Source organism: Nilaparvata lugens, chromosome 2, assembly GCF_014356525.2.
Source record: "Nilaparvata lugens isolate BPH chromosome 2, ASM1435652v1, whole genome shotgun sequence".
Classification (NCBI taxonomy): Eukaryota; Metazoa; Arthropoda; class Insecta; order Hemiptera; family Delphacidae; genus Nilaparvata; species Nilaparvata lugens.
The window spans coordinates 39,912,286-39,929,521 of NC_052505.1; the positions used below are offsets into that span (position 1 = coordinate 39,912,286).

Consider the following 17,236-nt stretch of genomic DNA (forward strand, 5'->3'; position numbering starts at 1 on the left):
AAGAAGAAACCTGTGATGACGCGGTGTGATGAGTCAGATGTCTCCGAAGGGAGGAATAAGAATTAGTAGAAAGAGAATGAAAATGCGTGGGTACGTGGAAGAACAAGAGGAGAGAAAGTGGAAAAACTGAGTTTCCACGAAGTGCAGCGCGAAGAAAGAAAGAAAGGGAAGTGGGTGACCTACTGGTGTGGACAGGTGGGTGGGGAGTGGTGAGAGGGGGCAGGTAAGGAGCAGAGGATTGTCAGCTGAAGAGGCGAGATGGCTCTTGGCTGTTGTTGATCAGTCTGTTGTGGCTGCACTCGAAGATCATGGTCTGCTACAAACAAGTTGCTGTCGTCTGCGCCTTGGCCGGAGTCGCATGCGCCCTCCCACAGGTTGTGCCCGCTCCTGGCAATGGCTTTTTCGGTGAGTAATTGTGCTGCAACTGCAATCCAAGATCTTTGATCAGGCATGAGAGTATCCTCGTGAGAGGCTGCAAGTTTATTCAATATTTGATACTTGTTTCATTTATTTATAAATATAATTACAAATCATCCAACAATGACTGGGAGAGAGCAACAGGTTCAGCTCAAAACTGTTCTTCTCCCAAATTTTCTAAACAGTATAACATTTCCAAAAAATATAGGTTAAATCCACTCATTTATTTATTTATTTATTCAATCATTCAGAATTATACAACTTACAGAAACGTACCATAGGCTTACGCCCAAGACGGTTCCAATTCTAATTTATACAATAGTCCAAACGTAGCTAGAGGCTATGTGTCACTTCAAAATTCTTCAATTACACACTCATTTTACAATCCATAAACACAAAGGTCATTTTTAAATTGAAAAATAATTCGAAAACTCATAAGAATTTTCAAGTAAAATTTTCTGTCCAAAAACTGGAAACTAGAAATTTTGAATTTAGACCGATGTAATACTTAATTAGGATTCCATATTGAACTCAATAATCACTGAAATCTTGAGAAAAATTTAGTTATTTCATAAAATTTGAAACCAACCAGAGTTGTAAATGTCGTCTGTGTTTTTGTCGAAAAAGTGAGCTTATAAACAAGTATGTTCCAAAGAATGTTTGATTTGCTTATCTGTAAGGTTCCTGACAAGTTGGTATTAATTGTCGTTCATTTGTTCGCTCAAAAAAATATTGAACACTACAAAAAAACCACAGTTGTTCAATTGATTCATTAACAAAATCAATATTATTGTTCGTTTGTTTCTGTACAATGCAAAACAGATGGACAATGTACAATCTAAGGAAAAATGGAATGAAGATTGGCTTTTTTCAATAATAGAATGGATAATTAGATTATGATTGTTTGTCTAATCATAGTATGAACAATACATTTTGAAATATAATTTTTCTCAATGCTGACTCGATTTGTAGACTCAACTGACTATAAATTCAACGTATAACTAACTAATGTTTGGGGAGTAATAATTGTGTAGAATACATATTTCTCCACTAGCGATCTTCTTGATGATTCGAGGAGAATACTACTGTAAATTGAAGCTAATTTTCATTGTATATAATTGAATTTGATTGAATCATCATGATTATAACAATAGATGTTGGCTTGCATTCTAGTTCATAAAAGCAACATAACTAACCATCTACGAAGTATTATTTCATGATTTTGAAGACGTTTTCTAATATTTCATGGTACGATTCAAGATCTAAATATTTCGTAACAGGCACACAAATACATTTTGGATATGAAATGTCTGTAATTAATTCTATGTTTATGATGCGAACACTAGCCCTAGGTTAGTGCATTGATGATTAAAAAAAAGTTTGAATGCTGATGAGAGAAAAGTTTTATGTGGAATTCGAACAACTAGTTCATGATTTGAAGTTCATATAATTGATTGGCTGTGCTGGAATAACTATGAAGAACAAAATTGTTTGGAAATCAAGTACTAAATTACTCTCAAGATGACCAGTTGCAGAATTAAGTATATACTCGAACAATTGGAAAGATTTGTTTGTATCATTCTTTCACTAGATGTTTGTTTTTGAATTTCCAGCGAAATTTCACAACTTGAGAAAAGGCACTTGAGCTATAAATTTCGAAAGATCTTGTCAAGCTTCAAGATGTACTATGTGATAAATCTTCCCAGGAAGGACGTGATAACGTGTAAAATCAGATATGAGTTACTCAATCTTTCCATCCGTGAATGCATTTGGTAACAATATGGTAGAATATGCATAGCAAGTTGATGTATTCATGCAATGAGAAGACTCATGACTCATCTGATTATTACTCAATATTATTGCATCCTGACCAGTTTCAAGCAACGCAGCTGTTGTTTTACGTATCAATATTGAATTTGGTGCTTTTAGAAGAGGAAAGTATTCAATCTTTGGAGGAGTTCAATCATAACTCTATTGAATGAATCGTTCAATGAATATCATCAGGTATTATAAAATTTGTAGAATTAGTCACACACTTCATAAGTGAAAGATTAAGTTTGGAATTGAAAAGAATTATGATATACCAGATTTCTTTTTCTATGAGATTTCCATCTCCATCCAAGCCTTGAGCTTTGCTATAACATTGAATGATTTACAAAGATTACACTTCAATGATGCTTGATTAAGAAAAGAAAAATTTCTGGATTAGTATTATGAAACTGGATGGATCATCTTTGACAATTTTAAAAAGAATTCAAAATAGCTATCTCCATTCAAGTTACCTTCCCTTGCTTTCCTCCCAAATTAGATAGTTTATTATTATTTCCTGTACGTGAATCTATAGCAGTTGCACTTAGTATGTGTTTATTAGTATAGAAGGACTTTATTATCATCAGGAATCATGGGATGTTCATTATGATATCAAATTACTAATAAGCTTCCCATTTCAGAAATACAAATTAAACTTTTCCACGAATTCTTAATCATTGAAGCAAAGAGATTTGAAGCTATATCGTTAGGAATTTGATTCGGTTTCGCAAATACTGCATCTTGGATGTACAACATTTTTGAAATCCTAAGAACTCCGATTAGAGTATATAAAAATATCTGATTATTTCGCTCTAGAAATGTTTCCTCCAAATGAACTCTATAAAAGTACCGTGCTGAATTAGCGTTGCTTTTTTTATTAAAATTGAATATAGTAATATATATTTAGTAATATAAAATAGTAATATAAAATAGTAATATATATTTAATTCCAAAAACTATCAAAATGTTTCATTCATAAAACAATTTTTCAATGTTGGAATTAGTTGAGTGATTCACAGGCAGTAGGATTCAGAATCGGGATTTACATCACTGCTCTTGTAGACCACAATTCGGAATACACCAGATTACAAGGAACTGTTTACTGTGAAATACGGGCTTGGCAGAAAAAGTCACTTTCACCCCATTTAACACTGACAATGGAAACAATGTGAATGCCATTAAGCCACTTTCAAACGAGATAGTTTCGAAGCAGTCAGTCCTCTTCCTCATTCAAACCACTTTTCAAGTGTTCGAAACGAATCGATTAACTCTTTCAGTAGAATACTGTCAACTGCCTGACAGTTTGTCTTTTCGATACAAACAAATAATATATAAATAGTTCACAGGCTTCGAAATCAGCAAGGTGGCAGAGTATCTTGGGATCGTTGAAAAACATCGAAGAATTTGGGAGCAAAACCAATATTCAAGCTCGAAGATATTGGAAATACAATTCCCTCAAAGCACAGATCTCTTCTGAAAATAGAAGAGACTATAATAATAATTATTCTATTCGTATGATTCTCATTGGTAGGGAGTTCCACTCCTGAGCCTGTATAATTTAAGCCGTCAGTGGGCCTCACGACTCAAGACTATTATATACATATATATATCAGCCGGGACCGACAATTTAATATGCACAATGACAATGTTGTTTGGATCATAATAAGAATAGCATTGAATTTGATGGCTGTGCCAAAGATTTATTATAATTTTCAATTGTCTTATGTATCTTGTATTTTGGCGAAATAAATATTTTATTATTGGGCGCAATTTGATCAGCGAGTAGTCTTCTCTACATAAGTTCACTAGTCTACTCATTCCATCTTATAATTTGAATAATAAAGTCTCTCTGCAATTCGAGATTGGCAACCAATTTAGATTAAAATTAACTAGGCTACCTACGTACTCCTGCCATGAGACAATCAAGTAGTGTGTAGTGATCGACGCTGGTTGATAGAGGAAAATGGAACATTGATTGTGAAAATGTCCTCACTGTCATGAAGAAAGGTAATGCAATATTAACAGCGTTTCTTCTGAATTTTAATTCCAAGATGCAGCACTGAGTAGCACAGCTTAAAATCGTTCTTCTTTTATGGCCAAACCAAAAATTAATGTTCTGATTTGTTGAATATTTTATACATTGTAATGTCGACTCTGGTTGACGGAAGAAAACATATATAAAGCACTTGTTTCAAAGCAATGTATCATAATTCAGGGATGATTCCTGTAATAGTTCACAGAATATGTTGTTATAATCGTGGAGAGTCACAATAGATCTGGAACAAAATGAATATAATTTATTGGTATGAATACAGATTTGTCAGTGTATTTGATTTGAATGTTATTGATTGTGATTTACTTAACAGTTTTTGCTGTGGTTGGACCCAGGATAGGTTCATCTCTTCTAAGGCTGCATAATAATCACAAAATTTCTGGAGGAAAATTTTGGATTGACTAACAAAATTAATGGACTTACTTTTTATTTGAAAGTTGAATTTTGTAACAATCTGATATGTTAAGAATTTTGATTGAAAAACCTTGATTCAGATTCAAATTAATTGAGGATCAAAATAAATAGCAAAGTCGAAGAATTGTGTTGGTAAAACTTTCAAACCATTATAAGAGGCGACATCCTAATAATTCTTATGAAACACGTGAATATCGACTTTTGTATCTTGCAACTACCGTCACACTCCACTAATTGGTACGATTTTTTTATAGAGAGATGACTTTGTCCTCCAAATTTACCTGAAATCAAGGAAAGTTGTCTGCCAAACTAGTCTGAATGGATGAAAAATGTGAATGTAGACTATTTTCGTTGAATTAATCAATTCAGCAAGACACCTCTCAATTATAAGCAGAGTCGTTAAGTCGTTCACCTTGACATATGAGCAAATAATGATCTTGTAATGTTCTGTACTTGAAGAAACTGGATTGAATCAATTGTACATAAAGAATTGCTCGTGTTCAAATGCATAACGGTTTATAGATTTGAAAAGAGCGTACGTAATAGTTTCATAAGATAGTTTACTTTATGATCTTGCTCCTTGATTGTCAGGGTCTGTCATTATTTATAGCAGACGTGTAATCGTTATGGTCTAATCATTCTCTCATAAGCTACATGCTTTATGACTTGGCATATTTTTACGCCAATACCGCCTTCCACAACGATCTCATCGAGGTGGCTGGTCTACAATATTTTTTAGATTAGGCTTACACATTCTTACACAAAAAATATTGGTTCTTTCCAATGAAACAGGGATTGACTGGTCATTCCGATCGATTCAATTGTCTGTTAGAGAAGGTTTTTGTAAATCGTCACTGAAGATTTAATAAATAGCCTACTAGTGATAAATCCGGGATTAGCTTCATTAAGGGGAGGAGAAGTGATACAGGAACTGTTCTTACAAGATTCATCTCATATTATATAGAATATTGATAATAAATCCAAGAGGTCAGAAATTGTAGGTCATATTTGAAACGGAAAATACGTAAATATATTATTTACTAATGAAGAAATTTCGAAGGTTCAGTTGAGTTGCGACCTCTGGTTCTCAGTATCATAAATATAGTAGATACTAACATATATCCACTATAAATACCTTAGTGATTTAAACGAAGTGAACAATATTCAATCAGCAAAGAATTGGAATGAAGAAACTTGAATGGTTGAGACGATTTTTAATGTTGCCTGCATTGCACGTTACCTTAATTATGCAATACTCAATGATGGATTGAAGTATTGCTCTGATGACAATCTTATGAAGATGGGGGAAGATTTTCAACGATTACAATGTTATATTTTTTTGCTATTCAGGCGTTTTCCCGTATAAGGTAATACTGCAGCATTTCGAAACGTTGATTTTGTTGTATTCAAATTATTATTTTGAACTAAGCTGTTGAAAAGCTTTCAAGTACAGCTAGTTGTGTAGCAATCGAATGATGTGGAGAGCCAAGTCCAGGTGGCTTCAGTGTAATTGTCAAGCTCCAAGAAGGCGTTCCACTTTTTCAAGTCAACGATTAATGTCATTGAACTTGGCAGGCTGACTTATTGGGATGCAGTCGGTCTGAGAGAAGAAAATGGCCGATAAGTAGTAACCACCAGGTAACTTAGCGGTAAAACAAGATTTAGAGATGTTATCGGTTGTGTTGTTCTTGTGATAGTGCCGGCAAGTAACAGTCTATAACTACCTCCAGACTGATTTACTTGGTTCTCAACATGATTGTAATCGATACTGCATTGAACAACCGGTCCTGACTGACTGACTCTCCGATAAACGAATTGGGGTCTTCGATCATCTGATAGAAGTTCAGTTGTAATAGTGATACAAGTGCGGGATTACTGGCGTAGAACTAGTCAAATCTCCACTGAAAAAGGATGATTAGTTTTGAGTATGATTTTTTACTTGAAATTTCATTATTTTACATATTTTAAGCTGAAACAAATAAAATACACGTTTTTCGATGATTCATGACCATCGATAGGCTTTCTTGAAGAAAATAAAAATCTATTTTTCAAACTACTTCACTCCACAATCTTCAACTCTGAACCAAAACCATCTTTATATGAGTTCATATCCGAACTCTCGTGCACATTAGTTAAGGATCGAAAACTCAGTTGAGTTACGATCTACAAGGTAAATACAGTTCTAATAATTGATTATTCCCTGTGACCACACAATGTTCAATAATGATATAATATTATAATTCCATGAATATTTTAAATCCAATTTACTTATCCTATGGTTTTTATTAGTGGAGAAAACCGTAGGATGTTTCAGCTTGCCGTGTAACCAAGTTATTCACAAAATATCAAATAACACTTTACTACGATTAACATCTTTGTCATTGAACTTGAATTGATTGAGAGAGTTTAAGACATGTCTCAATTCACAAGACCTTAAATTCAGCTTAAAACAGTTTGTTTCAGATAAACAGACCTAAACAGTTTGTCTCTAGTTGTGAAGGACAATAGTCAATTGGTATTTTTTGAGAATGCTATAATCATTTTATTTTTTCTCCAACAGATGTGTTCTCTTGGGGCTTCGACCATCTTGGATACGGAGGTCCAGTGGAGCCCCTGCCCATCCCGATTGGTGAAGGAGCTAAAAGTGACAACGGAGCGAAGGCCGAGAACATCTGCACCTGCAAAGAATCTGATTGCCAATGCTGTATTGACATGAGTCTGGCTTACATTGACATTGGAGGCCCAAGTTAGTACTCTTCCAAGAACCTCAAACATTACATAACGCGACTATTAAAGTTTAAAGAAAAATGGGCAGATTTCATGTGAGTGGTGTAAATCCCCTTATGAAAAGTTATTGTTCATCTTAGAAATTTTTCGTTGAGTATGATGCTTTTCTTATAAGCCCTTTGATTTTATATGGCTGATAGATGGTAATTCAGTTCTGATTTTGTTACAAACAACTGGATAGGTATATAGGTATATACAACTAGGATATGAAATTAATTTAAGCACTGTCCTTGCTTATATCCTTTAATATTATCAAGTTTATGAGCTTCATATTAATTACAAGTGCTACGACTATAATCAAACTCGGAACTGGAATCAAATGTGTAATTATTTTTTAGTACACATTTATTTTTAAATGTGTAATTATTGAATATCAATTTGAACTTATATAAGTGGACATCATGGTGGCTATATGGCTGCCTAGCATATTGTTTCTCAATTTTTTTGATTAGCTCATTTTATCGGTAACGGGCAATCATACTGAACTAAGCAAAGCCTTTTACAAGATTCATTTATAAAGACTGCTCAAGTCTGAGTAAATGAATGAGCTTTGATGTGACTGAGCGAATGATATGAGCAGGGAAACTGGCTCTCAATAGCATGAACAAAGACTGTAAGTTAACGTTATCAAAAACTGTGACAGTTTTATTTAATAGTAGGGATCCATATTAACTCTATCTACTTTATTCATTTAATTTACTTTATTGACTACTGACTTTCAATTCATCCAAGAACAGAACAGACATTGATATATTCTAATGTTAAGTCCTTCCAACATCAACTTAATAAAAGTTGCCCTCAAAGACTTGTGGATAGACACGCAACGCACACTATTCTAGCATTTTACCATTGTTGAAGTCACCTGTATTCCATTTTCTCCATAACAGTTTACATTTTCCAAGAGTCTGCGATATTATTCGAAGGAGAGCCATTTGGTGCAAGGTCCTTGTTTTGGAGGAGGTCACAGACTTGTTAATAATTATTCCAAACAGAGCTGGCAAGAGAAAGCGATGATGAGGTGAAAGAGAGTTTGTGAGGGCCAAGGTCAACCCACGCCACTCACCCACACACGCACACATTGTCACTGTTCACTTATCTCTCTCACTCATATTATTTCTCACTTTGTCTCTCTACTGATCTGCTTGTGATTCCTTTTCGAATCACGATCACGATATTGCACTTCTAATTATTAATAAGGAATAATAAAGCGATACTTTCACTTTTCAATGTTTAGCAATAAAAATATATTCAGATCAGACCCCTGAAACGTTTTCTAGAATACAGAGAACATTGAACAAGGTTGAATATAATTGAACAAGGTTGAATATAATTGAACAAGAATTAATAAAATTGATACAGACAAAATTCACTTTCGACAATGAATAAAGGTAGTTATATCTCTCATTCTCTCATGAAATTAGAACCACTGAAGTGACATCAGTTTCAATTTATATTTTGACATATTATATAAATTGCCATTATCAACATAGTCTTAATGATATCATCATGAACTTGGTACGGTAGTAGCTCCAGTGAAATTGAAACCAATTTGGTCGTATGGGATCCAACTATGGGGATGTGCCTGTAAAAGTAACATCATTATTGTGCAGAGACTTCAAGATAAAGTATTAAGGAATATGGTTAACGCTCCTTGGTACATCAGAAACAGTGACTTGCATAGAGTTTTGCATTACATATTTGTGTCCAGTAAGATAAGTCGATTCGCAGCATGAGTCGAGACCCCATCATCATGTCAAACCTGAGGCCAAGCCCAAGCCCAAACCCAAGCCAACTACTACAGAATGAAGATCTTACCAGAAGACAGGAGAGTAGAAAAGAGGAGAGCTTGTTTAAAATCAATTTTCGATAGTCTATGCAGACTTTATAAATGTCAATACTCTCATAATCTCAGATATACTTGGGTCTTCAATTATTGATGAGCTGAAGCTTTGTAGTTTTTCATTCATAGTGTGAGATTTATAGTGAAATGAGAATTGATGGTTAGTCTCTGAGACTTGTTTTTAAGACAATCAACATAAACAAATGAACTTGGTAGTAGTGGAATATTTTTTTTTAATTCTTATTGCGATGATGCCCACATGAACTCTCTGCTTGTGAATCAAATTTATATCTTATGTGAATTATTCAATATACAGTAGGCTACGCAGTACAGTGCGTTAAACAGTGATGTACATCTTCTCTATGATGCGCATCTTTATCACGATTATACAAGTAGCCTTTTGTAATTCTATAGTTTTCATTTCTAGCATTCTATCAATTCAAATCATTTGAAAATTTGATTAAAGTAGGACCTTCCAAGAACAATCCAATAATGAACTGATTAGTGAAGCAATTGTCTCAATTTTTCATCCATCAATAGGTTATTCTGATGATGAAAAATCTGGATTTTTACACATAAATATTAAGAACATTCATATTTTTTAAATGTTGCCTGAATGAATATTACCTCTATCAAAATAGTTATTTCCAATTTTCCTTCAGAATAAACTATACTGTACTTAATAAGAAACGGTAGAACAGCAGTTCTATTATAATATGGTCCTGAAGATTGAAGAAAGTTTTTGTTTTCTTAGGCTGTGTTTTCCTGAAATACGTATCTCTTGATGAAGGCTTAAGAATGAATATCTCTTACGGAGACAGCTTGCTGCACGGAGCTACAGTGAATGGTGAGTTGAACCAATTATTTCAACGTAAAATGATAATTTGCACCTCGCATTGAAGGCTACCAACTTCTTCAACTGTACAACTTCATTGCGATGTGGAAACTCAGCGGAATGTTAATTCTGTACCAATAAACTTGGTAACTAGCTATTCAAGTTATAGGCATCAAGGAAGTAAATGTTCTTGGTTTTCATTATTCTTGGTCAACCTTTGTTAAACACAATCAATAATGAAAGATGAATGAAATAAACACCGCAGATAAAACCAATATATCTAGACCTGTGAGAAATATTGAATTAAGTTTTCTGCTATATTGATATAATTTATGAGTAGCAATGGAAACGACAAATACATCCAGTAATAAAGCATTAAATAAAGTTTTCAAAACTGACCAAATTGAATTTTCCAATTCACTCTGCTTGTGTATTGAAAATTTTTGGAGTGTGTGAAATATCTTCGAATTTGATCATCAGTTTAATTAATTGTTCAGTCATCATTTTAACTTGAGATGTGAGCTGGAAGAATTTCGTGATGGTAAATCACTAATTTAAAACGTTTAATTTCTGAAATACTGTTCTTCCAGTATTTTGATAGTTCCAGCTTATAAAGGAACTCAGCTGGGGAAAGCTACACAATTCTTCTCACAAATAGGTTAATATCAATGTGATAGATTCTGATGAAGTTAATTGTTAGTTTTTGTTAGAAATACTAGACATGGGGAAAAAGAGCTGTGAGGATGATTTCTGATTTGTGAGAAAAAACGATTCTGAAATCATCAATAATGCATTCATGGACATTCTTCTTATTTTCCACGAGATTCTCAGAAACATTAGAATCATGGTTATAATTTCAAAATAGTTGCCTTATTGGCTACTGTAGTTCTATTATTTGGTTCTCAAGCAATTACAACAAACGATTAAGCTTATTTGTGAAGTAGTACTCGATTATTTGAAACAACTCTCTTGGATACTTCAATCAAATTATCTTCATTCTATTTTTCTTCCAATTACATATTGCCAATATAGATCTTTTCCATGCTGTTGATAAGATATTCTACTCATAGGGAGATTCTATTAATGACTATCCATGAGTTTTTTTACATTGAATTGGAATAATTATTATACATTATTGTGTAATGGATGAAGTTTTGGATATAAGATTGTGTGGAAAATCTCTCTAAGAATATGTCGTTTTACAGAAACCAACCCAGGACCGATCTGCATGAATCTCTTGTCTGACCTGGCTCAAGTTTGTGCTTCAATGAAGAGACTGAGGAAGGATGGAGATGGTTTGAAAGGCTGCGCCTCCATAGAACCAGCAATTCTTGGAGAAATTCAGGCGGAATACCCACTGAGCTGTTTCAAGATGACTCCTACAGGAATGGTTGTTGATGAGGAAGAAAAAAGGTGATTTCAATGAAAGTTTTCAGAATCTGTTAGCATTTCTCAACATAACATGAAACAAGCAATAATATCCCACTATTTATCAACCAATCTATAGATTTTAGACGTTAATGTGGAAAAGACTCAACTTCTTGGCATTTTGCTTCCATAAATAAAGTTTCATCAATAAAGGAATTTCCACGTTCGAAAATTCATACCCTGAATATTAATTTAGAAGTACTATCAAACTGAAATGATCTTCTTTCAGAAGGTAAAAATGGAGGTTGCCCTCAAATATCCTTGATAGATATGGATTTTGTTGAATTTACTCAAAAATGGTATCAAGTTTAAAGTCAATACCCTGGATATTGATTGAACGAGCGATAGCGAGTTCCCACTTTCGACTCAAGGCCAAATCTTTTTCTGTCTGACTATCTGTCTGTTTGTCTGTCTTTCGTATGTTCTAAAATATCTTATGAACGATTTGATCAATCAGCTTCAAATTTTGAACACGTATCTTTCAAACCCTTTTTCAAGTTGTTTGGACAGAAAAATTAACTTACTCCTCCGTCTTCTTCAGGATATTACAAAATAAGATTGAAAGTGAATGAGAAAAAAATGTGTTGTGATTAATTTATCATTTAGTCAGCTTGATTTTCAATTGTATGCAACTTTCACAATAGTTTTTTAATTCATTTATAGCAGCTGATGCTATTTGGGAGTTATCACACAGACTGTCCTTTAACCGCACATCCGTATCTAAAATTGTTTCAAAGATATTATAATAAAAATACTGTAACCGGTGGAGGTATTTTCAACCCTACACCGCACCTGACATCATTTCTGCAACCGGTGACATATTTGTCACTATTGAGTTAACCCTCCAAAATATGAAATATATAAGAATACATGTGGTTCGATAGTCATTCTTGCAGACTAAACCACCGCTGGCCACCAATGTAAACGGAGGGGGTGTTTCTTCTTTTCTATAATATTGGCTAAAGTTTACTGCTATCAAATCATCTACCGGTATTTGAATCCTTGATTGATTGGGAGCTTTTAGTGGATTCCTTAATTCAAATGCACAGATTATCATCATTGTCACATATTCTAGCAAACATAGTAACTACGAGCCAGGAACTCCAATGAAAAATACTTTTTAAAATTCAACCTCAGGTTTATTGAACTCATTAACGAATCAATAGAAATCATGTCAAATTTTCAAATAGAGTTACTCAGAAAAAGAAGGAATATTCGATTTCAATCTATACATTTTGGGAACCTGCTAACTTGCTGCAACTAAATTCGGGCCTCGGTCATTCTATGTACTAAATTTCAAGTTGAATAAAAAAACAGTTTGGCACTCACCATTTCAACAGATTCAAATTTTACTTTTGAGACCACTTAATCTAAAACTCAATGAACTCAGTCGTTATGAAACTCACTACACTCTACTTAAATTCACACACACAATAAATTAACCTCTTAATTTTACATCTACGGACTCTATCAATTTTAGATTACTATACAAATATACATTCAAAGATACTAATAATAAATCAGACAGCAATAGAATAAATGAGAACATAAAAATGCGACAGATCAAATGTTTTTTCAATGTGTTAATAGAAGTTATTATTAGTGTTCACTGAAAAACTGAAATTAGATAGTTAAGTTTTATATCAATTTTCAATGCACCGTACTCATTTTTCATGATTTATTAGTATTAAATGTGAAAATCTTTGGAACGGTTTGAAATATGTGTGGTTTCCACCATTCATCCATTCTTGAAATACTGTATCGAAATCATGTATGACATGACCCCATCCCCATTAAAAGAAATAAAGTTTGATTGAAAATGAAATTCGATTTATATGACGGTTTCACGATGACGGACAAAAATGTAGAAGCGACAGAAAAGTATATTTTGAATTGAAATATGAATGAATCATACTGTCAAATGAGCCTCTTGAATGAAATATTACCATACATTTACCATAATTTTATCATAACCTTCACCAGCCCCTCATAGATACAAGTTGCCAACAAAAACTAACTGTATTTCAAGTTCAATGATGATTGAGTCACCTGTATGATTGATGTTGGTTGATGGAAGAAATCGAAAATAATCGACGAGCAAACAAACATACAAAAGAAACCCACAAACGGATACGACTCGAGGCACTTAGTAGGAGCTATACTTCGCTCGTTCAATTTATATGAAATAAGAATTACGTAAAGTAGAACTTCATGAGAAAAAAACCGAAATGAATGTGTGAACATTTCCACTGATGTAAATATAATGTTAATGAGCTGAGAACTTATGAATACTAGGTACTAATGGCAACAGAAATAATGTAAACAAGAGTACCTCCTTAACAAAGACTCGCAATCATGAAAATAGCCTCTGAGAAATCGACGAATCGAACTGAATGCTCGTTGAATCTGATTTTCATCCCTCTATATGAGATTTCATCCCTCTACTTTTTATTATATGACAATTCTCTGTACAGTATTTATTTCTGTTCATGACAAGTGAATGAATGAAGAATTTAATGATTGTCCCTCTTTTTTCATCCCTCTATCGAACGTTTTTCTCATTTACTTTTTTTATTTCTCGTTTTGACAGCACTGTGGCAGAGAGCAGCGAACAGAGCACGGAGGAGAACGTCGGCGAGGAGACGTCTCTGTCGACACCAAAACCGGAGGTGAGCGAAGAGGCGCTGATAGCCGCAGTCAACGAGTCGGCAGAGGAAGGAATCGCCTGGTTCAGCAGTCTGCTGGGATTCAGCTTCGGAGGAGCGCAGTCAGCTGACAATGCCACAGCCACGGCTCACAGTTCGAACACCACTGCGCAGCTGACTCCACCACATACCGCGCATGCGCAAGAGGTCAAATCCGAAGCAAATAGTGAGAGAAAGCCGCAGGATGCTGCCACTCAAACGTCCGAAGTTCCTTAATTTCATCAAATAATGTGTTCATTGGAGAAGGTGTGATTTGGTGAACAATGGACATGAGAATGAATGGTGAAGAGACAATGTGTAATTTATTTTATGATGGTTTGAGTAGTGCTGAATCATTCATGATCTCCATTGATCGAGTTTTTAATCTAGTATAAGGCATTTTCATTACGAATCGACGTCAAAAATGTCATTTTTCCATTATCAAGGATAGTGAAATTTTACACTAAGCATTGAGTACGAGGATTTTGGGATAAATGTGGATCAACTCAATTATTGTCACACTAGTTGGAATACTCAAAATATGATTTATGGATAAAATACTCATGACATATTGGATAATTCCCATGATCATGCTTCATGATTCCTGGGATTATTGGTCATGGATATTGTATACATAAAATTTGTTTAAAGTTTTGAAATCATATACAGAGTAACGTAACTTCATATTGAAACTAGTTCACCACCAGTAAGGGAGAACCGCATTCTTTTACAAACTGAGAGGAGTGGAAATGATTTGGTAAAGTGTCGGAATAATCTAGTTGAGTCATCATGATCTATTACTTAGATATTCAATATTATTATTATTTTATTATAGACCAAGAACAAAAAGTAATGTTTTGGGTCAGATTTTTGTTTCAAAAAAGCATTATTAATCGCTGTATTCCAACATGACTTCTCCTTGCTTATGTTGTATCTTGTACTGTAAATAATGTAAGATAAACTGAGTCAACAGCTTTCCGGTTTTCTTGAAGCATAATATGAAGTTATAACCTCTCACTCTGAAAAAATGAGAACCGTGCATTTTTGAATAATCATGCAAATGAATCAATTTCTTGCTGAAAAGTCAGGAGTGTGTGTAGTACATGTATACTTATCATTACACCAGGAAAATATTTAATATTATTTATAACTGTAGAAATGAAGAATAAAAATTGTGTAGGCTAGTCATATTTTTGCAATAAAAATTTCACTCCTGACATGTCTCATCAATTTTCACTGGTGTAACTATTTTTAAAACCTATTTTCAAAGTCTCTTATTAGTGGATTTGAAAAATTGATACTATTCTCTGATGAAATATGGTTGGTACCTTCAGTTCGAGGTATTATTACATTTAACCCAGGCTAATGATGAAATATTCTCATACTTTTTAAAAATTCTCATTGATAAACAATTCTCAAAAATTCTCATCAAGTGTTTGACACACCTATAATAATTCCATATTTTTGAATTATTTTCTACCACGATTTGATGAAGGAAGTTTTAGAATTTGTTTGTTAATGAGCAACAGAAAAAAATTAATGAGAAGTATATTTGAAGTAATAGTATATTTCGCACCTAGAGCAGAAAATGAGATTTTTCCGGCTCGAAATCGGTTTTCAAGTCCGAGACCGTAGGCCGAGGACTAGAAAAGATTGAACGCTGGAAAAACATTTTTGCCCGTGTGCGAACGCTATTTTTCGTCACACACAAAAATAAACAATATATATATATGAAGAATAGTTGTTTACTAAGCACTTCCGAAAGCAGAAGTGGAAGGTGACAGCTCTAGCAATTCTGTTCAAGTTGTTAACAGTAAATACACGTCTCGACAGGCTGAACCTCTACTGATAGCCGAATGGCCGATTTCCACTAAGTCCTCGATAATGAGGGCTGTTGCGGCAATAGTTGATTTATCATCGTTAATGAGGTTGGTGAGGGTTGGTGAGAAGGGGAAAAGAGGAAGAAGACAGAGAGAGAAACAGGGGATAGAGGAGGAAGATAACTGTGAGAGAACGAGAAGGGGGATGATGAAGAGTGTTGAGTGTGAGAGATGGAAGACCTTGTTAAAAGTATTTGGAAAACTGGGCTGCAGCATCCGACTATAAACAGACGTTTTCCAGTTAGCGTATCCGACTCCGGGCCGAATTACGGGATTACAGCCCTTATACAGCTCGACGATGAGGCAAGTAGGAAACCGGCTGTCATGACTTTCAAATTAGCAATCAGTTACAAAAAGCGCTTGTCAGGGTTTCTGTCTTGACACTAAGAACTCTCTAACAACCCTCGCGTCTGAACAGAGCGTGCCATTCCACGTGCGACCTGCTTCCGATGAAAAGCTACAGACGGAAGATGCCGCTCAACTTTCCATTTTGTCAATTTTTTAGAGAAGACTCTACTTTGGTAGATTACAACACTCAACATCTTATACTTTCTCATAACATCGTATATAGTTTCAAACTGAATTAACCATTGTAGGTAATTAGATTCTAACCATTGTTAGAAATTACAATGATTACAATTTAGATTACTGAATTCTTATCATTGTAGGACATTATTCTCATGATAATTCATGAATCTAGACCTCTTATACGCTTATGAGTTTAATATTCCAGCAAATACAGTACTATGATCTTGATCCATGATAATAGTATCTGTGATCTATCATCCATTTCCGGCTATCAAACCAATCATGCTTGTCAAGTGGTATGATACATGTCTGAAATGTATCGTAAATGTGAAAGTGACTGAGTTCAATTCGAAATTGAACTCGAATCTAGGGGGAGACTCTTTATACTTCTTATCACTAAGAGAAAATTGAATGACTGACACTGGTGGTGTACTGCGCTTCAGCCTACTTCATGATAATGCTTCTGTCATTTACAAAATATAATCACAAAACTTCATTCGCACAACATATACTATATTCGTGTTGATTAGAGCGGTATTCAGTAAGGAATCAGAAAGTGAC

General features: G+C 34.2%; 1 protein-coding gene across 1 annotated transcript; it reads left to right on the forward strand.

Moving 5' to 3' along the window:
* Positions 1–232: 232 nt before the first annotated feature.
* Positions 233–15,497, forward strand: LOC111043524. The gene is made up of 5 exons (XM_022328503.2): positions 233–405; positions 7,254–7,439; positions 10,075–10,167; positions 11,361–11,568; positions 14,174–15,497. The coding sequence occupies exons 1-5, from the start codon at positions 309–311 to the stop codon at positions 14,502–14,504; spliced, it is 915 nt and encodes a 304-aa protein (XP_022184195.2). The 5' UTR covers positions 233–308; the 3' UTR covers positions 14,505–15,497.
* The last annotated feature ends 1,739 nt before the right edge of the window (positions 15,498–17,236 follow it).